The 23,920-nt window shown below is 37.2% G+C and overlaps 1 protein-coding gene across 1 annotated transcript in view; it reads right to left on the bottom strand.

Moving 5' to 3' along the window:
- Positions 1-16,579: 16,579 nt before the first annotated feature.
- GRIN2A (glutamate ionotropic receptor NMDA type subunit 2A) overlaps positions 16,580-23,920 on the bottom strand; it is a 502,726-nt gene continuing 495,385 nt past the window's right edge. Inside the window, exon 14 of the mRNA XM_075179825.1 lies at positions 16,580-23,055. Coding sequence (XP_075035926.1) covers positions 21,271-23,055 — 1,785 coding nt within the window. The 3' untranslated portion in view covers positions 16,580-21,270. The remainder of the gene's footprint in view (positions 23,056-23,920) is intronic.

Here is a 23,920-nt window from a genome sequence, read left to right as displayed (position 1 = left end):
CCTATCATCTGCTATCAATAGAGGAATCCATGTTTAGGCATTACTGAAGCACTGCAAAATTAATTAAATATCATGATATGGTTGTGGGTAGGTGGTCTTCACATCCACAGATATCTCATTCAAAAATAAAGCCCAGCCAGGCATCAGACAGAAGGTGATATAGTCTAATATAGTGGTTTGTGATTTGAGGATTTTTTTATAGTGTAAACTACATTAATATAAATTATAGGGATGAAAATATCACCTTTTTAGTTGCCCTCTTTTTAAGCAGCACTTTGATAGTTCAAGATTTTACACAGCTTTAACACAACGCCCAAAATGTTTTGTGACAATCTTTATTAGAGTGCGTTGGACTTTGGAAAATATATATGCATAAAAAGGCTGCCATAGAAATTATTTGTCTTCAACTTTTGCTTGTTTTACAATATAGATATATTTACAATTTGATGTAATATGGTAAAGGGTCAAATGAAAAGTACATTTTGTCTGCTAATTTTCTCTTGACATACTGTACATGAATGAATGATGAACTTAAGAGCAAATAATCTGCCACATTGTGCTTATTTGCAGCAGTTTAACTGTTACAGTTTTCAAGAGAAATTAGTAAGATAATGCTACTGCGTACATCCAGTTTGAAACGTCGTAATGATTAAACAAAGAACTAACCCAGTACAATAAAATTGGAACAAAGAAAGGATAATAAATGACAAACAACAAAAGGCACGGACAGAGAAAACAAGGCAGTCCCTAATAGGAAAGAAGCAATAAGCAGTTAAAGAGTCCAGTTATTAGATTAGGGCAAGGTGAAGCAGGAACCGAGAAACCAGTAGAACCATGTAGACTATTATTACTTAAACAGGACAGATTTTAATTCAAGCTAGGAACAAGAATTCAGCTATGCAGGATCTGGACCCAGGCATACAAACACATAGAAAGCTAGCCAAGTATTTATCACACAGGCTGTAAATAATTAGGGAAATTAACAGTAATTCTCGATTAGCTGAATTCTGGAATCAGGGCAGGAAACCCCTTCCTGGAAATATAGGACAAGTGTCATCATAAGCAGTAACTACTACCAAGTAGTATCAGTACAGCAGAATACAGCAGAATACAAGTTCGCTTTCAGTACCCATAAATCTTCTAGAGAGCATACACCAGATGCTCCAGGTTGGGTAGGTAAATGTTCGGGAGCATGACTACCACCGCTCCAGAACCCCATCAGGAAAGAAAGCTTGCAGTAAACTTCTAAGAGTATATGAGTTGATAAAGTAGCCATATCACTTGGAAATGATTTTGGTGGTTTGTAGTCCAGAGTTTACTAAAACAAGTTCACTTTGTGACCAATCTGTGATCTTACTTAACACATTATTTTGGAACTGAGTGGCTTCAAAGACATCACAGACCTCTGGTGACAAGGCAAATGTGTTACCAGGCCACAATGCAAGAGCAAACTAGAAACTGGACATTCTCAGAGCTGAGCCTAACTGATGACATGAGTCTTGCCAGCATCTGCTGTGTTTGACAACTCAGCAGCACTAACAATGACCCCTGTAGCAGAAACTTCAACAGAACTGGCTGTGGCTTAAATCTCTGAAGACACCTCATCACTGGCCGCTGTGGCAGACATATTGGCAGATAGCTCAAAAGGAATTGCTGTTGTAGATGCCTTAACAGGATTGACAGTGGCAGATACCTCAAAGTCAGCACATACCTCTTCAATGCTGGCTGTGGCTGGGGCAAGTCTTATAGTTACAACTTTTTCTGACAAGGTAAAAACACAGATTTACAGTAAGTTGAGGGGAGTTAAAGTCATCAAGGTATAGTTGGGGTTTTAGAAATCATTCCTAGTTTTTAAGCTCGTGTGTAGGAAACAGCAGACATGAGCACACCCCAAAAAAAGCAAAAACTCTAAAGGTTATTCCTGCAAATATGCATTAATTTTTAAAACAATCTCAAACAATTCAAAAGTTTATCCATCTAATAAGCAATATGCAAGAGAGTTGCCTCAACTGGAGACGGGAGAGGCTTTAATAAAATGGACTTGAATGAAACCCCTCATTTCAGTGAAAATCTGATAAATAGTTCAATTAGCATTAATTATTTTATTCAGTATTTAGTATAGTGTTAAGGTGGATAAGAGCTTGGTTGAGAAGATTAAGAAGAGGTAATTGGAATGGCAGTGGCAGGTGACCTTCCCGGACTGTCAACAAATGATGTCCGGACAGGACTGGCAGCAGTAGATAATTGTAGAGCAAAGGTCAATACTGATAATCTAGGATTTACATTTGTAGATTTTCATGTTCACAAGCTGATATAAGTAAAAAGGTGCAAAAGATACATTACTAAGAGCTCACTATTGCCATACACCTTTCCAAATAGTTTTGTTAATTACCCCCATGCTTTTCACACTTTTCATCTGTCTAATAATGTGTAGGTCACCATCGTGCAGCCAAAACAGCTCTGACCAATCGAGGCACGGACTCGACAAAACCTCTAAAGGTTTCCTGTAGTATCTGGCACCAAGAGTGGTAGCAGCTGATCCTTTAAGTCTTGTAAGTTGCAAAGTGGGACCTCCATAGCTCTAACTTGTCTTCCAGCAAACCCCACAGATGCTCAATTGGATTTATATTTGAGGAATTTGGAGGGCAAGTCAACTCCTTGAACTGTCTTGTTCCTCAAACCACACTGCCTCAGGGTATACCGTTGCCATGAAGTGGTGTATTTGGTCTGGCTGTACATGTCAAACATCCACAACATCCACATGAATGCCAGGAGTCAAGGTTTCCCAGCAGAACATTGCCCAGACTTGCCTTCTCCGACTTGCCTTCTTCCCATAGTGCATCCCGGTGTCATCTCTTCCCCAGGTAAACAAAGCACATGCACCGGGCCTACATGACATAAAAGAAAATGTGATTCATCAGACTAGGCCACCTTCTTTCATTGCTCCATGGTCCAGTCCTTGCACTCACATGCCCTTTGTAGGTGCTTTAGAAGGTGGACAGGGTTCAGCACGGGCACTCTGACTGGTCTGTGGCTATGCAGCCCCATACACAGCAAGCTGAGATGCAGTGTGTGTTCTAACACCTTTCTATCATAGCCAATGTTACCTTTTTCAGCAATTTGTGCTACCATAGCTCTTCTGTGGGATTGGACCAGACGGGCTAGCCTTTGCTCTCCACGTACTGTACATCGAAGAGTCTGGTCATCCCTGTCACTGGTTCCCTTGTTGTCCTTCCTTACACCACTTTTGGTAGGTACTAACAACTGCATACTGGGAACACCCCACCAGACTGATGTTTTGGAGTTGCTCTGACCCAGTCGTCTAGCCATCACAGCCATCAAAATTTGGCCTTTGTCAAAGTCACTGAGATCCTTACGCTTGACCATTTTTCCTGCTTCTAACACATCAACTTCAAGAACCGACCGTTCACTTGCTGCCCAATATATGCCACTCCTTTACAGGTGTCATTGTAACAAAATAATTAATGTTATTCAATTCACTTGTTGGTGGTTTTAATGTTCAGGCTGCCATTGTAACAAAATAATGTTATTCAATTCACTGGTTGGTGGTTTTAATGTTCAGGCTTATCGATGTGTAAATATATATATATAGAGAGAGAGATATCTATATCTATATCTATCTATTTATATATATATATATATATATATATATATATATATATATATATATATATATGTACTATATGGACAAAATAATTTGGATGCTTGAACATTACACCAACAGGGACTGTAATGACATTGTATTCAAATATAAATACTTTAATGTGGAATTGGTCCTCCTCTTGCAGAAATAACTACTTACACTCTTCTTGGAAGGCTTTTCACAAGATGTTGGAGTCTTCCTGTTGGAATTTGTGCCCATTCATTAAGTGGAGCATTTATGAGGTCAGATGCTGATGTTGGACAGGGAGATCTGGCTCGCAATTTCCGTTCCAGTTCATCCAAAAAGTGTTCGATGGGGTTCAGGCAGGGCCATCTTAACAACATTATGGGCCTCCGGGCAGAGCAGTGCACCGGGGCCCCTAGATATAGATATAGATATATAGATGGATACAGATACAGATATAGAAATAGATATATAGAGATAGAGATAGATAGATGTACTTGCTCAGTGACCCTTGTAGGTTTTTTTTGCAGGTTTTTTTCTTTTTCAGGATTATTTTTTCTCATTAAGAGCCGTGCCTATGGGGCCCCCTTGCCCGTGGGGCCCCCGGGCAGCTGCCCATCATGCCCAATGGAAAAGATGGCCCTGGGTTCAGGTCAGGAATCTGTGTGGGCCAGCCAAGATCTGCCACACCAAACTCATCAAACCATCTCTTTGTAGTCCTTGCTTTGTGCATTGGGGCACAGTTATGTTGGAATAGAAAAGAGCCTTCCCCAAACTGTTGCCACAAAGTTGGAAGCCTAGCATTGTCCAAAATTACTTGGTATGCTGAAGCATTAAGATTGCCCTTTACTGGAGATAAGGGGCCTAGCCCAAAACCTGAAAAACAGCCCCCTTCCATTATCTCTTCTCCACCAAACTTCACAGTTGGCATAATGCAGTCAGACAGGTAACGTTCTCCAAGCATCCGCCAAACCCATAATCACCCATCTGACTGCCAGAGAAGCATGATTCATTACTAAACAGAACAAGTTTCTACTACTCCACAGTCCAGTGTTGGTGTGCTTTACACCACTCCACCTGACGCTTGGAATTTTTCCTTGGTGATGTGTGGCTTGCAAGCAGCTGCTCGGCCAAGGAAGCCCATTCCATTAAGCTCCCGCTGCACAGTTTTTTGCTTATATTAATGCCAGTGGAAGCTCGAAACTATTCAGCTACAGAATCAGCAGAGTGGTGCCGACTCTTACGCACCGTACACCTTAGCAATCGTTGACCCCTTTCTGGGATTTTATGTGGTCTTCTACTTCATGGAGTTGCTGTTATTCCTAAACATTTTCCCTTTTTAATAATATCACTTTCAGTTGACCGTGGAATATCCAGCAGGGATGAAATTTCACAAACCGCCTTATTGCAAAGGTGGCATCATATCACAGTACCACACTTGAAGTCATTGAACTCTTCAGAAGACCCATTTTGTATCACAAATGTTTGCAAATGGAGACTGCATGGCTAGGTCCTTAATTTTATACACTTCTGGCAACAGGTCTGATTGAAACAACTCAATTCAATAATTAACCAGGTGTGTTTATATTGTTTTATATAAACTATATTGTTTTACATATATATATATATATATATATATATATATATATATATATATATATATATATATATATGTAAAATTCTCTCTCTCATTGCACAGTGCAACGTCTGTATCTCAGTGCACAGTGTAACTACTGCCTGTGCACAGTACAAGTCCATCATGCACAGGACAAATATCACTGCTTCCAGTGCAAACTATAAATAGTAAAAACTCAATTTCTTCCAGTATAAACTATTCATGGCACAAACTCCATTGTTTCCAGTATAAAATATGCATAGTACAAACTCCAGTGCTACCAGCTCAAGCTATGCACAGTAAAAATGCCATTGTTTCCAGTATAAACAATGCAAACAACAAGCCTCATTGCTTCCAATACAAACTACACACTTTGCAAACTCCATTGCTTCTAGTACAAACTACAAACAGTACATCTTCACTCTGTTCCAAAAAGCATCCATATTATTTTGTTGCCCCAGTAATCCGTATTTCACATAATTTCAATATTAATAATTTTCCCAATCAAGACTGTCACATAATATACATACATTACCTTCGTTCTGCACAAGATCTGCATCTCTCTTCCACTCTCATCACATCCTCCCATTCCCAGTTACAGGACTTTTTCTGGCTGCACGCACTTTTTGAAATTCCTTCCCTTGCACAATAAGACTTTTCTCTAGTCTTCAAACCTTCAAGCATTCTCTGAAAACTCACCTCTTCAGACAAGCTTATAATATTCCTCTACCACCATCTTAATCTCCATGGGTTACCCTATTACCACCCTCTGCACAGCTAACACAAGACAACAATCCTCTGAACAACATTGCTGTGTGACTGAGCATACAGCCCACTCAATATTTTTTATCTTTGCATTCTAGCTGGGCGATTATGCAATATAATGTAGCACTTACCATTGTGTATCAAACTCCCATTGTCTCATAGATTTTATGCTTGCTAACAGTGCCCTCTTATCTCTCTGTCTGTATGTATTGCCCAATATTGTTTTATTAATGTTTGTTCCCAATTGTAAAGCGCTACAGAATTTGCTGGCGCTATATAAATGTTGTTGATGATGATAATGATGATACACAAATCTCAGCATGTACTCAATAGCAACAATATCCTAGCATTACAATACAACAATCCTTTTCTTTATTATTCTGCTCCTATAACAACCACTGCTGAAGTCTTGCTCACATATACAGCCATGGCCAAAAGTTTTGACAATGACACAAATATTATTTTTCACACAGTCTGCGGCTTCAGTTTTTATGATGGCAATTTGCATATACTCCAGAATGTCATGAACAGTGATCAGATGAACTGCAATTAATTTCAAAGTCCCTCTTTGTCAATGAACTTTATCCCAAAAACAACATTTCCACTGCAATTCAGCCCTGCCACAAAAGACCAGCTGACATCAGGTCTGTGATTCTCTCGTTAAAACAGGTGAGAGTGTTGACAAAGACAAGACTGGAGATCACTCTGTCATGCTGATTGAGTTAGAATAAAAGACTGGAAGCTTTAAAAGGAGGGTGGTGCTTGAAATAATTATTCTTCTTCTGTTAACCATGGTTATCTGCAAGGAAGCATGTGCAGTCATCATTGCTTTGCACAAAAAGAGCTTTACAGGCAAGGATATTGCTGCTAGTAAGATCGCACCTAAATCAACCATTTATGGGATCATCAAGAACTTCAAGGAGAGAGGTTCAATAGTTGTTAAGAGGAATTCAGGGTGCCCAAGAATGTCTGGCAAGTGCCAGGACCATCTCCTAAAGCTGACTTAGCTGTGGGATCAGGGCACCACCAGTGCAGATCTTGCTCAGGAGTGGCAGCAGGGAGGTGTGAGTGCATCTGCACGCACAATGAGGTGAAGACTTTTGGAGGCGAGCCTGGTGTCAACAAGGCCAGCAAAGAAGCTAATTCTCTCCAGGGACAGACTGATTTTCTGAAAAAGGTGCAGGGATTGGACTGCTGAGGGGGTAAAGTCATTTTCTCTGATGAATCCCCTTCCAGATTGTTTGCAGCATCTGGACAAACGCTTGTCCAGATAAGGAAAATTGAGCACTACCATCAGTCCTGTGTCATGTCAGCATTAATGCATCCTGAGATCATTCATGTGTGGGTTTGTTTCTCAGCCAAGGGAGTGGGCTCACTCACAGTTTTGCCTAAGAACACAGCCATGAATAAAAAATGGTAGCAATACATCCTTCAAATGCAACTTCTCCCAACCATCCAAGAACAGTTTGGTGACGAACTATGCCTTTTCCAGCATGATGGAGCACCTTACCATAAGGCAAAAGTGATAACTAAGTGGCTCAGGGATCAAAACATCAAATTTTATGTCCTTGGCCAGGAAACTCCCCAGACCTTAATCCCATTGAGAATTTGTAGTCAATCCTCCAGAGGCCGGTGGAAAAATACCTCCCACACAAATTATGACAAAGTCCTAGCATTGATTAGGCAAGAATGGGTGGCCTTTAGTAAGTACGTGGGCCAGAAGTTGATTGACAGCATGCAGGCGGAATTGCAGAGGTCTTCAAAAAGAAGGGTCAACACTGCAAATATTGACTCTTTGCATAAACTTAATGTAATTGTCAATAAAAGCCTTTGATACTTATGGAATGCTTGTATTTTTACTTCAGTATACCATAGCAACATCTGACAAAAAAATCTAAAAACACTGAAGCAGCAAACTTTGTGAAAACCAATACTTGTGTCATTCTCAAAACTTTTGGCCATGACTGTACAATCAACAACATTACTAGACATCACTTCTCCTAGTAATCACACTGCCTCCAGTAATCATATTATATTACACCCAATAATGTATACATCTCATCAACCTCAGTATAATATTCTCACACCTATCAATAGCAATCTTTTATAATCTACAATAAACAATACCGTAAACCATTGCAATCCCATATCAACATAAAATTGTTTTTTTTTTATCTCTGTATGAATATCTACAGCATTAGCTAATACTCAGCCTTGAATGCCTCTTGTCTGTATTACATTAGTGAAAGTCCAGGCCAAATGGTGGGTGGGGAAAGGGTTTGGAGAGGAAGAGAAATTTGATGTTGTCTTCTCAAAGATCTATGTGGAAAAGAAACTGATAGAGACAAAGCTGGGTATGTACTAAAGAGAATTTTTGTGGCTTTTTTAAACCACTACACATCAGGGGGTAAATAAATGAACCTCCGATTTTTTTCAACTCCCCGGAAATTGGCGACTTTGCAGTGAAAATTTAAAGTGGCGATGGCTTGTAAAAGCAAACTTGCCATTACAAGCCATCTCCGCTTTACATTTTACCTGCAAAGTCGCCGATTTCCGGCGAGTTGAAAAATCGAAGGTTCATACATTTACCTCCAGATATGGTTTTCAGCTACAAACTGCAGGATTTACTATCTTGTGGCTTGCAGGTTGAAAACTTAAACCGCATTTGGTGTGTTGCGGTTTGCAAATGCCTAAACCGGATGATGTTGAGGTCAAATCTGATGAAGTTTGAACCAAACCACATGGCAAAAAGCATCTGGTTTTATTCCTCCCATTTTCTTCCAGCCCAGTCCTGCTCTGCATCAGGCCCAGTCCTCTAGTAGGAGGCCCAAACAAACCATCATGCCTCTATGCCTAGAGGTTACTGACCCAATGCTAAGTAGCACTGTGCCACTCCTGGTACTCCTGGCTGGTGGGTACCAGGGGAAACAATAAAAAATATAGTGTATAGTAATGAAGCTCTCCCTCTCTGGATCCACCCCTGCTCAAAAGATATTTTATGTTAGTTAAGTTTTGGAATCAGGACTGTGCTGGATACATATAAGTCATTTTGTCATAATTTGTGACAGCAGAGCAGGATGTATGTGCCCTTACAGTAATAGTGTTATCTTTTGTCTTATCGTCATTGCCTCTTTTCTGAAGAAAAAAAGAAACAACAGCAGAAGAGCATATAATGTGACACAAGAAAGGCAGATCACCACGTGTCTTTTGGTTGAGTCATATAAAGCTGTGTAGACCTTCATCTCACTGCACATGGTATCCAAATTTTAAAATAATTGTCACAAAAAATTTGAAATTCTTTAAAATGTATCATCCCTGTACACTCGTAGGGCCTGATTCATTAAGACACGTATCTGCCGATTTTATGCACATCGCATTCAAGCTCCCTCTGTGCATGCCCTGAACCGGGACATACACCAATAAATGCAGCCCTGTCCGCTTTATGTTCGAACATAAAAGATACATCAGCCTATGATTTTTGGGAGTGAACACGGCAGGGAAGGAACATTTTACCATAGTCAATTTACAGTAGGGGCTTGGAAACTCAAGCACATGCAGCTGCATCTGAATCAAGCTCTGAGCACCTCAAATGTATTTGTTTTTCTGATGTATCTCTTGCTCCAGCTACAGGGCTAGTCTAAGTCCTGATTGGTAGGGTTGACAATCTTGTATGCATGCTATAACATGTGTTTGCAATCAGGAGCAACTGTAAAAATGTATTTTATGTTCAGTAGACATTAACAGCATTCCTATTTCAAATGTATTTCATAAGAAAAAAATGGAAAAATATATTTTTTTTTATTGTTTCATCATTAATGCCTTTACTTTTAATTGGTGGCATTCATTTTAATTTAAAAATTTTATGTGCGTTATTTTGCAAATCTATAATGTCTCATAGGCTTTGGATGTATCATGTACTAGAGCACAACAGACCTACACCCAATTTCAATAGCGCATGTATCTAGAGATCCGTGTCTTCATGAATTTGGTCTTGCACAAAGCCAAAATACTTGCACTTTTACTAAACATAGGGTGCGATTAGTATGCATGCCTTGATGAATCAGGCCAATAGTGTATGGGAATTGAGGGTCTTGAAGAACTGGTGAACATCCCAAACCGATTTTCGCTGTAAGTTATGTGGCATAATAAAAGGCAAGCACTGTTACCTTGATTGCTGTGCAGTGAGTGTATCAAAATTTCAACAAAGCTTTCCTTTACACTTGTAGCAAACAACAAAACATCATTGACTAGATCTCATTATCACTATGGTGTATAATTTTGGACTATAAAAAGAATCTACGGAGCGTAAAAGAGCAGAGGTAAGCAATACATTTATGAACGAGATGGAGGATTTAAATTTAGAGGAAAAGTATGAAGGTGAATGACACTAGAAATCAGAGGTTTATAATGATCATATTAACACATAATAAATATTAATATACTAATCTCTCAGAAGGTCTTTTAATATTGCAGCCAATACAGACTACTTATAAGCTTCCTACCAGCCTAGAAGAAAGAAGGTTTATATTGCAACAGAGAAATCAGTTCATTTAAATGACAGCTTGTTTTGGAATCAGATGAAAATTGTTCATACCACACAAGACCTAATTTGATCATATAGAATGTGTAAGCATACATTAAGGGAAATGTCAAATATTGGCATTCAACCACAATAATTGAATCACAATAGCCCTAATAACTTTTATTGTAATGTGGCATTAAAGTCACATCAAGCACTTGGTGTCCTGTAAACCACAATTATATAAAGAAACATATAGGAAACCAAAATGCCAGTCGAAAAAAAGTCATAATCCTATTGAATGAAGGCCAAACCTGTACAGACTAAGTTCTATGAAAGTCCAGCAAAGAAATTAAGTAGCAACTTCACATAGAATCACATTTTCCAGACCGTGTTTTTAAAGTGTTTCAAAGCACCAGGAACCGGAGCTTACACTTACATTTTCTGTTATATGTGGGCAAATAAAGTAGCACCAAGTTCCTAATAGATAGTATCTTAAGTAAAGGTAAAGAAACACATAGGTTTCAATTATAAAAATGCTGGAAATGCATTTCAAATGTGCCCACAAAAACCCTAGAATTTAAACATGCTAAATATGCGAATGGACATAAAAGATAAATATCTTAAAGTTAAACATTTCTGGAAGAAATGTGTAATACATTTTTCATTTTATATTTACTAAGTTAATCCTTGGTAACAATTCTGCATCAACGTTTTAAAACCATATATCAGAAACAGGTTCATACAATTTAGTGCATATAGGTAAAACCACCAAAAGGGTTGCACTGCCCTGCTTAGTCACCAAGACTGTGAACGTATGCAATATACAATTCTAAATACACACACAAAATACTGACACCATCCCAACGTGTAGACTGATAAATTATAACAGGTTATATAGTCTTATAGCAAAACACTGGTTCTGAGAGAGGTTTGCACCAACAAAGAGGAACTCCTTTCTGTAAGTGTTCAATAAACAGTCTCAAAAGGTAAATTAATACCAATGAAAAGCCTAGATAGATAATAAATCTTCTTAACCCAGCAAGTGTAACCATCCTGCAATTGGACATTTTTGTACATTATTTTCAGATATATAAAACATGTGTGTTCTGCTAAATTCCTGTGCATAAGGATACATAACAGAGAACAATATTTTGTTCATCTATATTTCTTTGTGTTGCAAGACTAATGATCTCTGAATCAAGTAAATGGAATGATATTTAGCTTTTTTTTGTTTACCCTAGTAAATGTGATAATATTTATAATGTATTAATTAGTATTTCTTCAGAGCTGAACAGACAGTAGAATATTGGAGGAAAATATATTTGTTAAGTTCATTTTAATAAAATAGAAAAAAAATGACTGTGCACCATGGCTATTTCTACTATTTGAGAGACCTAATGTAATTGATGAATTGTTTCTTTTAAACTCTATGTACTTTCACACAGAGAAAGTCAGTATTGTCCTATCAATATAATCAATATATTTTGTGGCTAGAGGATTATTGATATATGCCTATTTGGGTTATGACTATAGTTTGGCCAACGCAGTGTAAATAGTTGAGTCTGGACAACCAGAGCAGTGTGTCCTACATTTTTCTAGCTGAGAACCAAAATTAAGTTTGTGATAAGCCAGCTACAGATATATTATGTAATTCTTCAATGATTTAACTATGGACATTGTTTAATTACAGGATCTACAAAGTATTGCATAAACTCAGGAACAGCCTTCTGGTTTCTCCCCTGAACAGTAACATCTTTTTAAGTGGCAATCTGGATATCTTTTGCCTCTCACCAAGAGTTGCCATCTTTGTTAAACGCAAGACTTGTCTTCATGAATAATATATCTTGAGTCCAGGTGCAAATTCTGTGTGGTCTAAGTCTACTAACAAGGAGTAAGCAGCTTGCATTGCAATTGGCTAACAATGCAAACCACTGACCACTCCCCTTTACTGTTGCTTTCTGTTTGCTATCTACATCTACTGTGTGAGCTATCACTCATCTGGATTGTGAATAGTGGAGGACGTGCCGATAACTTTAGAATTCCACATATGCATTAAAAACAGATCCACTATCGTAGCTGCAACCCGCGACCAAGCTAGTAATGTGACATTGCCCACAGTTTTGAGTTATTTTCTGAAACATCATGCTGGGACCAAACAAAGTAAATGTTGGACTAGGAGGCAGAGACATGCTAATCCAACTCCTGCAAGAGAATGTTGTTGGATATCTCTCTTGTATTTCTTTTCAGAACAAGGAATAAATGAAACACTTTCTTTTCATACTTGGTAATTGAGTTATTATTTAATATATAATTTTATGTTTTCCCTCAGTGTCTAACGCACAAATCCCGCCATCAGTATGATGGTGGCTCCTCAATATATATGAATAATTATATTCTTGAGACAAGGTTTATAAATCTAAATTTTAGAGGTGACTGTGGAAACTTGAAACAGACTTATTATAACATTATTGTAATCTTATTGCATCTGCAACAGTTCCCACATATATTATTCTACATATGCTTCCTAATATATTTACAATGGTATTCCTACTACTCCACTGCTCCACTGTAATTATGTATGGACAAAATAACTTCCTCTTTGGGGCAATGTATCAATGGCATTGTGGGTCAATTTATGCTCCATTGTTGCTTTTCCATCTTGCTTAGCTATTATTTATAATCATAGGTTATATAGCACTTGCAATTGTTTCACTTGTAACAATACATAGCTGGTTGTATTAATATTTTTTTTTTGCATGTATTGTGCCTTTTTTTTGCTTTAGACGCAAAGGACAAAATAGATAAGATCAGACTTGAAATGGTATCATCTCCCTTGACAAGCAATCAGCTCAATTCCTTTGTAGCACATTCTGACACTCTCTCTTCATTTGATACCATCTTCCTACTCTACCTCCTGTCCTCTTGATCCCATTCCCTCACAAATTGGTAGGTCCTTGTCTCCTGTGCTCATTCCCCCTCTAACTAAAATCTGTAATCTATCTACTGGTATTTTTCCATCACTATTCAAGCATGCAGTGATTACTCCGATTTTAAAAAAACAAAATTCTGACCCTAACTCTCTCATAAATTACCGCCCCATCTCCCAGCTCCCTCCAAGCTTCTTGAGAGAATTGCCTACACTCGCCTCACACACTTTCCTACAGCAAACAACCTATTGGATTCTAGTCAATCAGGCTTTCGCTCTCAACACTCCACAGAGACTGCGATGACCAAGGTTGTCAATGATTTGATCACAGCAAAAAGTAATAACCATTACTTTCTTCTGATTCTCCTGGATCTCTCTGCTGCATTTGACACTGTTGACCACTTTCTCCTCATACAAATGCTACAATCCCTAGGTCTTGAAGGCACTGTCCTATCCTGGTTCTCATCCTACCTATCTAATCGCTCTTTCAGTGTTAATTTCTCTGTATCCACCTCTGCTCCAGTTCCTTTATCAGTTGGAGTACCACAAGGCTCAGTCCTAGGTCCTCTGCTATTCTCTATCTACACCACTTCTCTTGGAAAACTAATAAGCTCCTTTGGATTTCAGTATCATCTCTATGCGGATGATACACAAATCTATCTATCCTCTCCTGATCTTTCACCCTCTGTGTTGTCTCGCATTACTGACTGTCTTTCTGCCATTTCATCTTGGATGTCTTCTCGCCAACTCAAACTCAATCTTTCAAAAACTGAATTAATAATATTCCCACCCAAAAACAGAAGCTTCCTGCCTGACATATCTATTTCTGTTGATAACATGACCATAAATCTTACCCCGCATGCTCATTGCCTAGGTGTAATCCTTGACTTACAACTGTCGTTTATTCCACACATCAACTCTATATCTAAATCATGTTACATACACCTAAAGAACATTTCCAGAATACGCACATATCTCACACAAGACACCGCAAAAACCTTACTTCATGCACTCATCATCTCCCGTATCAACTATTGCAATTCCCTCCTTACTGGTCTTCCCAAAGTCAGACTTGAACCCCCAACAGTCTATTTTGCACGCAGTGGCTAGATTGATTATCCTTGCAAACCGTTCTTCCTCTGCTGAGCCACTCTGTCAGTCTCTACATTGGTTGCCTGTATTTCAACAAATCCAATATAAAATTTTCTACTAACATATAAGGCTGTCAAAAAAATTGCACCGACATACATTTCCTCACTTGTTTCAAAATATGTCCCAACTCGACACCTCCATTCTGCACAAGATCTACGTCTCTCTTCCACTCTCATCACATCCTCCCATTCTCGGTTACAGGACTTTTTTCAGGCAGCTCCCACTTTGTGGAATTCCCTCCGTCGCACAGTAAGACTTTCCTCTAGTCTTCAAACCTTGAAGCGTTTTCTGAAAACCCATCTCTTCAGACAAGGTTATGATATTCCTCAACCACCATCTTAATCTCCCTAGGTTACCTATTACCACCCTCTACACAGCTAATACAAGACAACCCTCTGACCAACATTGCCACACGCACAGCCCACTCAATACTTTTACCTTTGCATTCTAGCTGGTCCATTGTGCAATATGATGGAGCACATGTCATTGTGTTTCAAACTCCCATTGTCCTATAGATTGTAAGCAGGGTTCTCTTACCTCTCTGTCTATATGTATTACCCAGTATTGTCTTTTTAATGTTCCCAATTGTAAATCGCTATGGAATTTGCTGGCACTATATAAATAAATGTTGATGATGATGAAAGTATCACCCACCGTTTAAAAGTTTTGAATTGTTTATTTACTTTATTTTCTTTCTGCTAAACAAATATATTGAACCCTGATACAGTATGTTATTCACTCAGATTTGAGAGTCCTTACTAAAGGTAATATTATAACAGCATGAATTTCACTTGTGTTTCTGTCTAATATATACTGGTAACAGGAGAATATTCTGTATACCAGCACTGGTGACACAGACTGTATTTTAGGACTGGAGCACAGATTATATAGGAACTGGAGGCACACTGTATGCTGGCACTAGAGCCACACTCTATGCCAACTCTCAAAGCACACTGTACTGGCACTGTGGGTACCCTAGCGATGGAGGTATATTGATATACTGTGTAGGGTGTGAAAAGGTGACTGGTAGAGTATGGGAAGGGATGTATTTTTCTCCCAGGACATTGTTTTAAAATAAGTAGTTAATTATGGTAGAGATCACCTTGAGGTTGATCTCTTATAAAAAATAAAGGATGTGTCTGTGGAACTGTTTGGTAAAGATTTGTAAATTGACCTGTGATTCTGTTTTGGGACCAGGGTAGGCAGGATACACTAGAGAGTTAGGATTTGTTATGCTGCAAGTTAGAGCTCAGATGAGCAGGATTTATATTATGTTATTGACGTCTCACAGCCCAGAAAGCACTGTGGACATTTTCTGATGCAAATAAAAGTTAACCATGCTGGGTTTAAATCTTTCCCAATTGTAAAGCGCTACGGAATATGTTGGCGCTATATAAATAAATGATGATGATGATGATTTACCTGTGGATTATCTGACTGTTAATGCAGCTAAAATCCGCCGAGCCTACACAAAAATGGGCTGCACCCCCACAAGGAGCATACATAAATTTGGCATAGCCATATGGGGAGGTGGCCTAAAAATAATATACCATCTTTTTTGGCTTCCAAAATGACTTATGTGAATGAGTTCTCTGTACAGCGCTGCGGAATTATTGGCGCTATATACAAAACTGATGATGATGTCAATCTGCAACAAACCACCCAAGTAAAATAACAAAAACTCCAGCTCCAACTACCACCAACAATAAAAAGATAACATAATACCACCTTGTGAATGATGACTGCTGCAAGGCTTCTTATGAGCTTCAGGAATATGCGTCTTCTCAGAATCTCTTTTTCAACAGTGTTTCCCAGGTGATGAAATCACTAATAATTCGTCCAAATATAGAAATGTGGCACATTTTATTGTTGTTTTTTACTTTTGCACTATAGAATTATGTTGCATACTTAAGTATTGGTCCTAGCCAAGAGAAAACCGTATTGTTCTTACACAAACAATATGAAACTTGCAACATTTTTGCAAACTGTTTATTATAAAATATGGTAATAAACAATTAATAGATTTGTGAGTGTGGTGGGTAAAATTCCATCATCTAATTTATGATATTCATAATTTGTTGTGTTTCAAGTAATGGAATAATATCAAGAGGAAAGAGTTAGCAACCAACCTACCACAGATTATACAGAATATGTACTAGATGGTTATAAACTATTTTTATACAGTTTTAATGCTTCATGTACATACACAGTATGCTGTTTTTTTTAAAAAAAAACATTAAACAAAATGGAAGAAATTTAATTTTCATGCAAATAAATGATCTTGCATTCCTTATTATATTACATAACATCTGTGGATTTTATGAATGGTAAAGTCCTAGCTATGTCACAAATATTCACATTAGAGGAAACAGATGATTCCACTGTGTTCTGTACATAAATGATTAGAAATGGATAAAATCAAGAAAAAAAAGAAGAAATTACTATACAGCCCTGAGTAATCATTAGCAAGGGGCTAGAATAAATATATATTTTTATACACACACTTAGATGCTACATAGAAGTATATATGTCAAGACACACATCTAAAATTGAGATTAGTTGGATTTATTAGAATGCACCTTTCACTTACACACGGTGATGGCATCCATTTTGCGAGCTGAATGAGTCATGAGAATGTAGCCTGTACTTCAAACCAGTGACAGCACTGAGACAGACATTTTGCAGGCTGAATAAATATTTATGAGAATGTTGCCTATGAATTCAAAAGGAACAAGAGAACTAAAGTTCCTCAGTGAGGCCACTGGTCCCTAATGAATTGATGTGACGCATTCTAATGAATACTTATATATTGCGTGAAAGTCTCAGGTACACTTTGTAGCTTTTGCGGAAACCATTTTACCATGTTATTGCTATGGAGGGTTGAGATACTTTGAAAATGTTGGCTATTTGATGTTAATTTTATTAATTCACTATTTCTGTAAGAAAAAAAAACCCAGCCTGTTGTAAATTTATTCTATATATATTTTGGTGTAAAAATGCTTGTGGTGAGTTCATTTTTTATTCCCTTAAATGGAGTAAAAATTTTCCATGTCCTTATGTACCAATATCTTCTTCCCCAATCATCCTGGAGATGAGAATTATTTGTATATTACACACATATGGACATCTAGATGGAAAAAGGGAGCAATACATATGTTTGCTTTTGTAAAACAACACATCAAAACAACAACACTCACTTCACATAAGCCGACTGAAAAGAGATGCTGGATATCTTTAGGTATATTTATAATTACACGCCATTAAGGTCAGAGAAATCCACTTACATTTTCACAAACTTCATATTTCACAGTTGTCATGGGACAACGATTAGATTAAATGAGTTATCCATGCCAAAACTTTTTCACGAAATCATGCAAGCAACCTCAGGGGTCGGTAAAGGACACATGCAAGCATGAAACCAGTTTGCCATGGATAATTAATCTAAGCTTTCCCTTATGAAGGCAGTATTAACTTTCCAGAAATAAAAGTGGATTTTTAAAATGTAAATAGTATGGGCCTGAGTCATTAAGGAATGTAAAGCAAAAAAAATTGAGTAACTGTGCACCTTGGCAAAACCATGTTACATTGGAGGGGGAGGTAAATTTAAAATGTGGGGACAAATTTATAGTTGCGATAGGGCATGTCCTAGATCAACTTTAAACTTCAGTGTAAAAATAATGCTATCGAATATTTGTGTGCTACATAAAAAAAAAACCAGTATGTTAACTATGTGCAAATGAATAAACTCATTTTGAACCCATTGCATTGTAACATGGTTTTGTCCAGGAGAAAACTTGCTAATTGTTTTGCCTTACTTTCCCTAATGACTCAGGCCATATGTGTTTTATTAGTAAATTAACAGCTATAACATAACTATAATATAGGCAGCAGTTCTTTGCAATGGAATTACCTGGTTTAAGTGTTATTGTCTGTTATTTTTCAAGAGTCAAGTATCCCAAAAGAATAAACTTTGTCAAGACAACAGGACAAGACTATTTATGTATTTATTGCTTCATTTGGGTGTTGGGAAGCTATTAGACTTTTACAGTTATGGTTAAGGCTTTGATTAAGGTTAAAGCATCACATAATTTTTTTGGGGATATTGTAGGTTTAGCTTTGTCAAGGAAAAATGTCCCTTTAAAGAAAGAGGGTTATCTTGTCTGTCTAGGACACTAGGGAGCTAAGACACTCTTATATGATATCTTCTCTCCAGAGTCCAAGAGAACAACTAATTGTTGGCCTTGCCTATTTTGACCCTTTTACTAAAACATTAGTCAAGTACAAGTATATTCTGACTTGTTTAATTTGTAAATTTTGTCTTCAAATCTTAATGTAGATTTTGATATTTTGAGTTTTTATTTATACAGGACTGAAATGATAAGTTGGAAATTATGTTAATGACAATGGTAAGTAGGCAAAACTTATACTCCAAACACAGAAACCCATTGATGCCTCCTTGCCTAGAAATAACATGACAAAGTGGATATAGGAGAAGTATTATCTAGCCACAGAATATGCGGACATGCAGAGCATTTAGTTTTGTACAAATGTGCCTATTCATCCACCTAATGAACACATTGGTGAGTGGATGCATTCTACTTTTTTGATCTGCTCTGTAATAGAGCTATAAATAACATTTTACAGAATTGTGAGATGAAAAAGTCAGAGGTCATCTCTTCAAAGTCCTGCATACTATCCATTCTTTAATTTTAACTTTTATACTTTTCTCTTTGAATACTGCTCAGTCGAGCCTCATTAATGTCTTAAATACGTCCTGAGAGTGAGGGGGGATTAAGACTATCTTTATCACTTGTGTAATAAAGTTATATTTATTACATGTATACTGTATATAGAAATGTTTTTATTACATTGGTAGAATTATACCTGTAAATACACTTTCCCATACAAAATGATGTCTGATCATTGCAAAATACATTTAATTGAAATAATAGGTTGACATTCTCTCCCTGCCACTTCTGAGGATGTGTAAAATGAAGTCTTTTTGTAGAGTAGAGAGTCTTGGTGCCCCTTTGTGCCCCCCTGCTAACCCAGACATACCCCTCATTATTGTGCAATCTCTACTTCATTTAAACATTTCATCCAGAAACAAAATATTTTATTTCTGCTTAGCTCACATTCAGCAAATACCACCTAATGTGTCCAGTCCCTTTCCTCAGAAGGAGCAAACTTTTGCAATCCATGTCCTCCTCATAAAAGATGTCCCATTTGGGCAACAAATAGCACATCACAAAACATAATAAGCCCTGTAGGCCTGCATTTTTTCAGCTTTGTAAATGACTCATATGACTAAGGTATAACCTTTCAAAAAATTGCCACCACAAACATTCTTTTCTACAGTTAACATAAACACATGCAAAAATATCAGACTGCCATGCACCGATCTAAACTTTAACAATTTTGGTGCATTTAAAGAAAACAAAAAACAGCAACATTTATTTATTTTAATGGGAAAAAAGAATCAAGAGGTTACCTGCAGTATTAATGGTAAACTGTTACACTCAAGTAAATCCACTAAATTCTGCTACATCTGTATTTGTATATAAATATATATTTAACTAAGTGCTGAACCAATCTATCTACAAATGTAGCAGTTTTGGTATAGTATATATATATATATATATATATATATATATATATTGGGATACATGTGATATTGTAGGCTATGTTGCGATGTAGCATTGAAACTGTGGCAAATGACACCGGTGTAACATCGAATGTATAATTTTATTACATAATTAATAGTTAAAGAACATGGTAATTAATAAAACAAATAGCTTTGGAATTAACTTAATCATGACTATCTAATAAATCTATATTTAAATAAAGATATTGAAACTGTTAAGGTCTACTTTAATGTTCACTATCTGCATTTAACAACAGATAGACTTACAATTCTTAATTCATTTGTAATAATTTTTAATACGTAAAAGTTGATTTTTCTCAACCCCTTGTGACTGTGCAAAAGCATTCTTACATAAAACTTTTTTCTTTGTGTCAAACAACATGCATACAATATTGCTTATTCTGCTAGTAAAAACATTAGATGACAAATAACATTATAAGGTGTTCTGTTTAGTGTAGTATAGTATTTTATCAGTGGCATGAATGGCAAAGTACATAAAATTATAGCTGCCAATATTTAATCAGGCTGTATTTTGAGTATCTTTCTTTATCATGGCTTATTTTGTCTTTTTTTTACCAATGTTTTGGACAAGTCAGCACACAGTGTTGCTGTTATGCGTTATACATATTTAGGGCTCCCATTTATTCATTTTTTTTAATTTTGAGGCAATTGGGAAGCCATTTTTATATGAACTTCGCCCAGTGCAAATAAGCACTATCATGCTATCTTTTGGGAGCGAGGTGTACACTTTTGTAGTACCCTTTTTATTATTTCCCCATTAGTCCAGGACTATGATTTGTTTCAATTATTAGAAAATAAGTTAGACAAATCCATTGGCAAAAATGAAAAAACTTTCCTAGGTAACTGGGACAAATGGAAGCCCTACGTATATATTATGTAAGCAGAAACCATACACAGCATTTCCAGTTCAAAATATCTTGGATTGCCTCTAAAAGTGTTGGCAGCTACACTATATTTTCAGGTTTCAGGATAACATGTGGTACACACAGTAAACGTTTTAAACATCTGATTCAATACTAGGCATTTTCTTAAATACACGTCTATTGCTGCAGGAATTTACAACCCTTGGAGCTGGGTACAGACTATTCTTGCTTGCGACATAAGGCATAACATACTCTGAAACACACATGTCATTGGGTACCCGTCCATCCCTTGAAGAGTATGAAGTGGTGGATTTAATAGATGATCTTAAATAGTTATCATTTCTTGCTTTTGATGATGAGGATTGTTTATAAATGTCAGAGGAGCTCCGTCCATGACTCAGTTTTTGGTTGTCCTGGTAAGAATGCAGGAATGGGTTTTCAGAGGAAATGTCAGGGTAAAGAGACTTGCTCCGCTTAGCGTCCTTTAAAGAGTGTGTAAAGAGCGAAGTCTTATTTCCCAATAGTTTTTCATGGGGGACAATAAGAATATTAGCAAAAGGGCTTTCTTGTAGATACCGTTCCTTATCTTTCAAACTTATGCTACGAGGCTGCCTTGCAACATCAGACTCCCTGGGTTTATTTATGTTATCACAAGAATGTTGTCTGCTGATCCGTAACTTGTTTTTCTTCTGAAACTGTAGAGCATTGTTTTCAATCCAGTTGTGCTCATAAACATCTTCAGAATGCATAGAGTTGGTGGCCTCATGTAGCATTTGGTCTTCATCAATATCGTATAGATTTCCTATATGTAAGCAATCATCACACTTATAAGGGGACCTGGTTGAGTAGTGACCAGTATAACTGGGCACATTAGAAAGACAGCTTCTGCAATGGGTAGAATTTTGCCTATGTCTATCATTGACTTCAGTCATAGAAGCATTTTTTTCCTTTACACTATAGTGCTTAGTAAACAGCTTGTATTGTATGTCATTGTTTGGAAGACTGTCTTCATTGTGCAAAGGAGTCCTATTAACATGTAAGGATGGTTCAGACTTTCTATAATTATCATTGTGATCTTGGTACACCTCAGGATAATCTCCTTCCTCTTGAACAGGGGCATTCTCGACATACTGGGGCTGTTCTATTAAGAAGTTGGGTTCCTTGTCTGCATCAATGGTATAGATTTTGTCATGAGTGGAACTTTGTTTGGTTTTTAAATAGGACAACTCTACTTCACTGCAATCTCTAGGATATTTGGATACAGATCGCTTTTTTAGGTTGTCCTTACTTTTGTGATGCTTGATATTATTTTCAGGGTCTACATGACAGGTGGCTCTACTTGATGTCTCCGATGCATCAGAAAAATGTCCATCCTCTGGAAGGAAACGTTGGTTTTTACTGGATGACTTGGGTTCTTCAGTTCCATTTTCATTAATTGAACCCTGGTTTTGCCTCAAAGTTTCTACTGATTTTTTCCAAAGCTGCCTTGGTCTGGAATTTGCCTTTGGTTCAGCACTTACAGCAACTTCAACTGTATTTGGATTAGATTCATTTAGTGTGAGTGGGTGTTGACCTTGGAATACATAATTGTTAAGGTTGTCTTTGTGGCGATTACTAGCTAGCAAGGCGAGATCGTGTGCATTTTCAGCATAAATCTCTTTTTGCTGGAATGGTCTATTATCGGAATAGATTAAGTTCCCCTTGTCTAGCACCATATCCATCAACAGTGAACCTCTTGGAATATAATCAGATGTCCTTTTAGGAGAATTGCATTGTGAAGGGTTTAGATTAGTCAAATTAGCCATGTTTTTTGATGATCTCAGCAGTTTTAGCATGTTGGTTTGGGAAGCAGTAAAACTGAAATCTTGGGATTTCTTTTTCTCTTCAATATGCACCCCATGAATACAGCTGTAAATACCCTAGAAGAAATAAGCAACAGTAAAGTACATTATTATTTTTTTCCATAGTTTGGCAAGTATCAACCATCACTAGAATGCTATGTTTTAGAAAGGCCAGTATATATTACACTTTTTATTACATGGGGTAAATGTATTAAGCTGAGAGTTTTCCGGCGGGTTTGAAAAGTGGAGATGTTGCCTATAGCAACCAATCAGATTTTAGCTGTCATTTTGTAGAATGTACTAAATAAATGATAGCTAGAATCTGATTGGTTTTTCAAACCCGCCGGAAAACTCTCAGCTTGATACATTTACCCCCATATTTGATAACAGGTCATCGGAAGAACTATATGTGCAGCATACTAAATATTGTTAACTTATACTGTGACACAAACAATCTGAGGGCCTGAGTCATTAAAGAAAGTAAGGCAAAAAAAGTAGTAAATGTTCTCCGGCACAAACTATGCTACAATGCAAGGAGTGCAAATTTGTTTATTATTTTGTACATAATTTAAATACAATTTTCCTCTGTAGTCAAGTCAATGTTCTCTATAATTATAGAAATACATTTGGTGGAGGCTAGACTGACAATCTTTTACCATAATATCTTGACAGTAAATTTCTAATCTGGCAGATTGTTTGTAATGCAATGCCAAAAAACGTTGTTGTGGTAAAATGTGGCAACTGAGCTGTTCAATGATATGCAGTAGGTGCAGTCAGTGGGGAAGCTGTTTCCGCAACATGACCAAGCAAATACTAGTTCAATCTTATCCTGCTTTAGTGGTCCACTTATTTGTGCATTCAACAATTGGTGCACCAAATCTTGTTGCAACTGTATGTTAAAAAGACAGATCTTTATCGCATCTAGTCAAACTTTATGTCTCTT

Source organism: Mixophyes fleayi, chromosome 7, assembly GCF_038048845.1.
Source record: "Mixophyes fleayi isolate aMixFle1 chromosome 7, aMixFle1.hap1, whole genome shotgun sequence".
NCBI lineage: Eukaryota > Metazoa > Chordata > Amphibia > Anura > Limnodynastidae > Mixophyes > Mixophyes fleayi.
The sequence above is the reverse complement of the archived record's forward strand: the minus strand, read 5'-3'. Positions and strand labels throughout refer to the sequence as shown.